We start from the raw sequence: 6,756 nt of genomic DNA, 5'->3' as shown, positions 1-6,756 counted from the left end.
TGATTTATCATTTATTCTTTTAAAGGAACAGTTCATTACATATAAAGATTTTTATCATTTACCTGTGTACCTTCTTTACACTAAAACAAAGGAAATTTTTGGACTTAAGAATAAGAACAACTTTATTTATCAAGTAAAACATATCAATGATAAATAATAGTAGGAAATTGTATGAACAGTATAAAAAAAGGGGGGAGAATAATTAATACAAATAATTATTTGGCCCCCGGACCAAAATGACTTTGACACCCCTGATTTAGACTCAAAATTGACAGTTTCATGGTTGCATCAGAAGGAACTGATACTGGAAGTCACAGATCACGTCTTAACAAAACAGTGGATTTTATCAATTTGTCCGTCGGTGAATTCAATGTCAAAGTATGTCTTTATATTCTAGCGAACGGGTGAGGTTTTTGTTTTTGTCCCGCGCAGTGAGACACGGCTGTGGACGAGAGGAGCCGACCTGGGATTACGCGGTGGTTTCTGCTTCGCGTCGGTTCAGAACAACAAGTGTGCCGCGGACGGCGGAGACACGTAATACCATTTCCTGCCTCCGACATGTTTTAAATGAGCCATTTGGCCCGGACGGACTGACAGCGTCGTCTTCATCTGCGCTTTGTTGTATTTTTGGCTGTTTACTCTGTTTCTGCGCCGTCGTCAACCGCCGCCGCTTTAGTGGAGACGACTTCCATCATGGAGACGTGGAGAGAATGAGCCTTCTTTCATGTTCTAAGTGCTTCTCCTGACAGATATTAGAAAGGATGTGAGGAAGAAAAGACAGATTGCGTTGTTTCTGTCTCACCCTTCAGTTTCCATCCTTGATGAATTATTTTAATCTCTCTAAAGGCGTTTGATCCGATGCCGCTTCTCGCGCGCATCGTGGCCTCACACTCCTGCTTGCTTGGCAATCCGCAAACGTGAAAATGAAGTCGCCGGGGCGACCGTTTGAGATGCAGCGAAATCCACCGACGCTCAGGATGTCGTTTTCTACCGGACAGACGTTACTTTGTCCCGCGTCGTTTTTGCCTTTTTTTTTTTTTTTTTGTTCCAATAAACGCTCAGCACAACTCAGCTCAGCTGCGGTGGCAAATCTCACAGCAGTCCAAGCAAAACTCCAGACACTCCTCCGGCTCGCAGCAGGACTCCGGCATGACCGAACGCCAGCTGCCGTCGCGGCGGAGCTCTTCCCGCCGAGGAGCCGAGGTGCAGCAGGAGGAGCAGAGGGCGTGCAGGCCGGAGGAGCAGCCCTCCAGCAGGGACAGGAGCAGCACGGAGCACTGACAGGACAGGCAGGCCATCAGCAGCTGGAAACACCGGTCTGGAAATGAGATAATCGCGAGTCACACCTTCTGCAAAAAAGCCCGTCGCAGGACGCAACGGCAACACTAATCAGGATATTAACCTGAAATGACTCCCTGCGAGCGTTCGCTTTGTCGTGCCGGCGAGGAGGTCAAAGCGATCGGGCGTGATTGCGTTTACTTAATCAAGAGTCTCGTTCGTTCCTCCGGGGAAAGAATAAAAAGAAAAGGCCGCCGAGGCTGCCGCTGATGAACAATAACGCGTGCATTAATCACTCCGGTGTGTTAGGAGTTCGTCTCTGGCGATCCTAACTGTTGTGTTATTACTCGTCTGCCGTTTTCATCCCGGCGAGGACGCGAGTGAACGCGTGCAGCCGTCTTATCTTGTTTACTTGAGGAGGTAAATGAAAGGAAGACGGTAGAATTCCCCGGAGAGAAGAGTTCAGCGTTCACTTCTGCTTAGCAGCTTAAATTATACACCTAACTATGCTAATACCTGTGTGCGGATGAAATACCAGCAACGTATGGGACTTTAGTATTTATTCCATGCATCGCTTCACACAGAATCCAGGAAGTGGTCTGTCACAAAACTGGACGTGCAGAGGCGAATTTTTTTTATTGTTCTTTTATAGATCGGGATGATGTGCAGCAGATGTTAAAAACGCCTCCACGTGTAATTATTTTAGTTTGAATGTCCTGCGGTTGGTTTATTGGTCCGTCTGCAGGGTTATAAGGGACGGAGTTTGCATCTGATGTCTCTCCAGCGAGGCCTGGGAGTCACGCTGAAGGAAACGCCCGTCGGAGACGGTTCTGGCCTCGACTCCTCAGACGGCACTCCGACTTTATGATTCATGCAGTGGAGGAGAGCCACGGGTTTCCACCTACCGCCACGTTTAGTTTCTCTTTTGCGTCTTCCTCTGCTGCTTCTGCGGGCCGGGACCAGGGGCCGAGCGGCAGCTGACCGAGGCTGGGCTGAAACAGAGAGTGAAGATCATCTCAAAAGAAGGATAAATAAAACACTTGGTGACCTTCCTGAAGGCATTCAGTCTGATTTACAAATTTTCAGAACACATTGGGACGTGCTTTTTTTTTTTTTTTTTTTTTTGTAAAATTGTTGATGGTAGCCTCAAGCTAGAGTATCCGTCCGCTCTGGGATTATTCAGACTCAACACAAATCAAGTTATTGCTATCAATCTAATTTTTTTTGAAAACTACTAGATAAAGCACTTGCAAATTGAAAAAGTGCACAATACCCGTGCACAAATATCCCCTTTATAAAAACGTCTAGGGTCTTCAAGAATGTAATATACATTTTTCAACACTGTTTTGAAATTCACACACCAGGATAATGTGGACAAAAACTTGAATAAAGTCCCTGCACATAATATGGCAGATGCAGTTGTTTGTTTATTAATATCCTCACTAGTGTATTGTTCATCCTTGTCCTTCGGAAATGTGTTGCGGGTAAAAAAAGATGAATATTTATATTATATATCCCTTCCCTTCAGTGGAATCCATGTTGTTATTTTTTTTTTTTCTCGTGATTCCAGAAGATCACACTCACTGATGACGGGGTCTTTCGGGGAGGTATTTCCTCCTCTAATGGCCCCGGACGCTGGAGCGACTTCCTCTGCTGATTTTAAAGATGTGGCACCTTGAAAAACATCAAGTGGAAGACCGTTAGCTGGTGAGCCGTAACAGAAGTACAGAAAAAAACTGCTTTTTGAGCCGTCGGATTAGTTATAATTTCCGTGGATTTCACACTGAGACATCATTTTCCAAAGGGCTTTGGACCAGTGTGTCTTTTTTTCCCCATGCCTGCAGTTTTTGGCATAAATATTAAACTTGTAAAAACATAATTCTAATGTTGAAATCACAAAGAGAGAGGTTGTTTTTTTCTGTGGGAAAACACACCGGTTCCAGATCAGATAACGTGCACTCGCCTTCAGACGCTGAGTCGGGTTCTTCCTCCTGGTCGGCAGGTAAATCCTCCCCAGGTGTCATGGCTGCTCAGGAATCGCCGCCGTATTTGCTTAACGGCTCGCCGCCGTCGTTGCCGCGCTCCTGCATCTAGAGGTCAGGAAACCACCGCCCGGCATGTCGGCCTGCGTCTGGGAAGGAGACTGGAAATGTGTGTGTGTGTGTGTGTTCATCCAGCGACTTAATAGCTCTCCCTGCCCAGTGGATCTCAGAAGCGATGACAGAGGCCTGTTTGTGTTGTTTTGTCTGCCAAGTGAACGCAATGGACATACAAGCCCAAGTTCATCACGTCATTAAAAAAAACGTGTGAACTTATTGGATGATTTCTTCAGAAGATTGATTACTGACAGGTGTTTAGTTTGGTTCCTCCATTTTTGTTCCAGTTAGAATCAAACCCTGCGTCCACCCCGGGCTCTGGTTCCTTGGACTCACAATGCCAGGAAGCCCTGAACCCGATTGTGTCTGGAAACGGCATTTCCATCTGCGGCTCCCATCCACTGGAGGAAGTTCTAACCCAGGAGCAGCTTTTCAGGCAATCACAAAGTCATCCAAAGATGGACGGAAATATTAAACTGCAAGACATAAAGTCAGTAATTTAAACACAAAGAATAAGACCATGAGCTTCTGTTTATCAATTAGGAGGAAAGAATGCCTTTTTCATTTTACCAGATCACCAAAGCTAACGGCTATGCTAGCCCAAACAATTTAATTTAATATTATTTTATTTTATTTTATTTTATTTTATTCTATTTATTTTATTTTATTTTATTTTGAAGGGGTTTTGGTTTTTGGAGCTTCAGAGCATTTTGGGGGTGGGGCTTCTGAGATCTCGAGGTTTGGGGGCGGGGCTAGTGGAGCCTTAATGTGACTTGAATATGTCAACTAGCTTTAATGTTTTCCATTGTTCTGTACTCGACATTTCCATAGTACCTTCCGTGGTGTCATGGAGATGTGAGGCTACTCCGGTCCAACAATGAAGAGAATTCTCCGTCTCATTGCGAGGCGACCTCCAGGCGGTGCTGGCTATGACTTCAAGGAGAAGGACCTTGGTGAGATACACAAAGCTGCTGCCTGGGGCGACCTGTCCAAACTGAAGCAGCTCGCCAGAAACGATGATATCGATCAGCTTGACAAGGACAACAGGTGATTCGTGTTTTTGTCTGTCCCAGAAGCACCGGGTGTGAGCACGCTGATTGCTCCCTGACTCGGGTGGACTCAACCCGGTGGACGAGAGGGTAGCCTCCCGCCCCCTTGGGTTTTGGGGAACTGTTCTGACTGCTGTGGGTGTCTATGCACCCAACAGCAGTTCGGTCTACCCGCTGTTTTTTGGAGTCCCTCGAGAGAGCACTCCTGTCGCGGGACTCCCTCGTTATACTTGGGGTAACAGCAAGACCTTGAAAGGTGTGATTAACAGCAATAGTCCACCCAATTTGAACCTGAGCTTTGTTACGTTATTGGACTTCTGCGCTCATGATGGACTGTCCATGACGAACACCGTGTTCAGACATAACCTGGCACTTGAGGCCGCGTGTTCTGGTGCTGTCAACCGGCCACCACCTGGTGGTGGGGTAGGAAGCCGGTCAGATATGGCAGACCCAAACGTATTGTGAGGGTCTGTTGGGAATGTCCGACAGAGTACCCTGTCAGAAAGTGATTCAACTCCCTCCTCCCGAAGAGCTTAAGCTACGTCCCGAGGGAGACGTAGCCTTCATTGCACAGCAGCAGGCTGGAGCTGTGGCCAGAAGGTGGTCGGTGACTGTTGATGCGGTAACTCCTGCATCCGCTGATGGAACCCTTCAGTGGTGTATGCTGTCAACCTGAAGGAGGAGTCCTACCGAGCCTTTCTGCCCTGGGAGGCACTGGAGGCAGCTGGCAGGTACGTGGCTTCCGTGGTTGCTGAGACACAAACTCAGTTGGCGGAGGAGTTGGGTGAGGCTATGGAGAAGCAGAGGGCTCCGAGGACATCCTGGTCCACCGCCCGGCAACTCAGGAGGGGGAAGCCGTACAACAAGGAATGCCTCCAAGGCTCACGACAATCCTTCCATTGAGGAAGAAGAGACAGCGGACTTTGGGGTGGACCCTCCTATTTCTGGGGTTGAAATCGCCCCAGAAATTGTCTTCTCGAGGGTGTTGGAGGAGCGATGTGGTTTTTCATCCTGGTCCCAGGAGGGGGGTTGAGGGCAAAAAAGACCTGCAAGGGACAAATAGCCATCACTTCTGTTACAGAACAGCGCTCCACATTGCCTGTGCCTGTGGACACTTGAAGGCAGTACAAGTCCTTGTGGAAAACAAAGCCAAGCTCAACCTGTGCGACAGTCAGAACAGAACCCCCTTGATGAAGGTAACAGAAGATGAGTGATCCCATCTGCAAACATCCAGAATGTTGCGTTGAGCCCTCATAACTCGTCCGTCAACCCTCTCGTCTCAGGCTACTCAGGGCCGACACGAGCGCTGTGTGAGCATCCTGCTGGAGAACAAGGCCGACCCCAACCTGGCGGACGTTCACGGCAACACTGCTTTGCACCTGGCGTCGAGTATGCCTTCTGTCTCCATCGCTACCCTGCTGCTGAAGCACGACGCCAACCTCAGTGCTCAGAATAAGGTAACCCGGTACTTTGGCATCGTCCACCGTGAGTCATTTAATAGCACAAACCAAAGGTTTTACCTCAAGTGTCTGCAGTATCTGCACCTGTGATGGTGTGGTGTGCAGAAACGTGCGCGTCAAAACAGGTTGAAACGAAGCAGCGCGGTATTGAAATGCATGACGAATGGACTGTGAGCTTGATTTCAGGAGGGCTTCGCACCGTTGACTGTGGCAATCCTCCAAGACCACATAGAAATGGCAGAGTACCTCTTAAATAGCGGTGCTGATGAAGACTTTCTGGATCGGGACCAGAGGCCAGTATGAAATAGCGGTATTTTTTGCAAAAATCGGTTGCTAAGCGACGCACTCAAGCCCCCTCCACCCGCAGGTCACCACTGATGATTGCGGCCGGTAACGGACAGGTCGGGATGCTGCAGCTGCTCCTGCAGAGTGACGCCGATACGGCCCTGAAGGACGCCAAAGGAAGGACGGCCAATGACCACGCAGTGATGAACGGGCATCATCTGTGAGCTGGTTTCTTCTTTTCCCCCGTCATTTTAGAGTCGCTACAGAAGCATTTCGGGGCCCGACACGTCATCGCCTTCTCCAGGTGTTCCGCTCTGATCCTGGAGCAAGTCGACAAGAGCATCGACGGGCCGGCCCTTCTGAAAGATCTCGGCAAAAACAGGAAAACCGAAGCGTCGTCAGACGACCTCGACGCCGCTTTGACATCCGAGGGAGCAAACTCTGAGAAGGACGGTAGGCAGAGCTTCTGAATCGGGCATTAGTGTACGTAGTCACAGGATTGGTGAACTGAAAATATTTTCCCCGGTGTCAGATTCCGAGGACACTTCTCCGTCGGCGTCACTCAGCTGGTCAGCCGCGTCTTCTCGA

At 48.7% G+C, this 6,756-nt stretch overlaps 2 protein-coding genes across 2 annotated transcripts; one reads left to right on the top strand and one right to left on the bottom strand.

The window, feature by feature from the left end:
* Positions 1–93: 93 nt before the first annotated feature.
* On the bottom strand, positions 94–3,446 carry LOC147232490 (uncharacterized). Its single transcript, XM_086148787.1, has 4 exons — positions 3,242–3,446; positions 2,863–2,952; positions 2,184–2,270; positions 94–1,318 (listed from the first exon to the last, which is right to left on the bottom strand). Exons 1-4 carry the CDS (start codon positions 3,300–3,302, stop codon positions 1,074–1,076), a joined length of 483 nt encoding a protein of 160 aa, XP_086004913.1. The 5' UTR covers positions 3,303–3,446; the 3' UTR covers positions 94–1,073.
* Positions 3,447–4,124: 678 nt separating this feature from the next.
* LOC147232489 (uncharacterized) lies at positions 4,125–6,638 on the top strand. The gene is made up of 6 exons (XM_086148928.1): positions 4,125–4,421; positions 5,505–5,619; positions 5,707–5,880; positions 6,070–6,176; positions 6,251–6,388; positions 6,473–6,638. The coding sequence occupies exons 1-6, from the start codon at positions 4,252–4,254 to the stop codon at positions 6,636–6,638; spliced, it is 870 nt and encodes a 289-aa protein (XP_086005054.1). The 5' UTR covers positions 4,125–4,251.
* The last annotated feature ends 118 nt before the right edge of the window (positions 6,639–6,756 follow it).

Source organism: Fistularia commersonii, chromosome 7 (genome assembly GCF_037954325.1).
Source record: "Fistularia commersonii isolate RoL2024-O1a breed Wild chromosome 7, RoL_Fcom_v1.0, whole genome shotgun sequence".
Lineage (NCBI taxonomy): Eukaryota > Metazoa > Chordata > Actinopteri > Syngnathiformes > Fistulariidae > Fistularia > Fistularia commersonii.
Note: the sequence above shows the minus strand (reverse complement) of the source record. Positions and strands in the feature narration are given on the sequence as shown.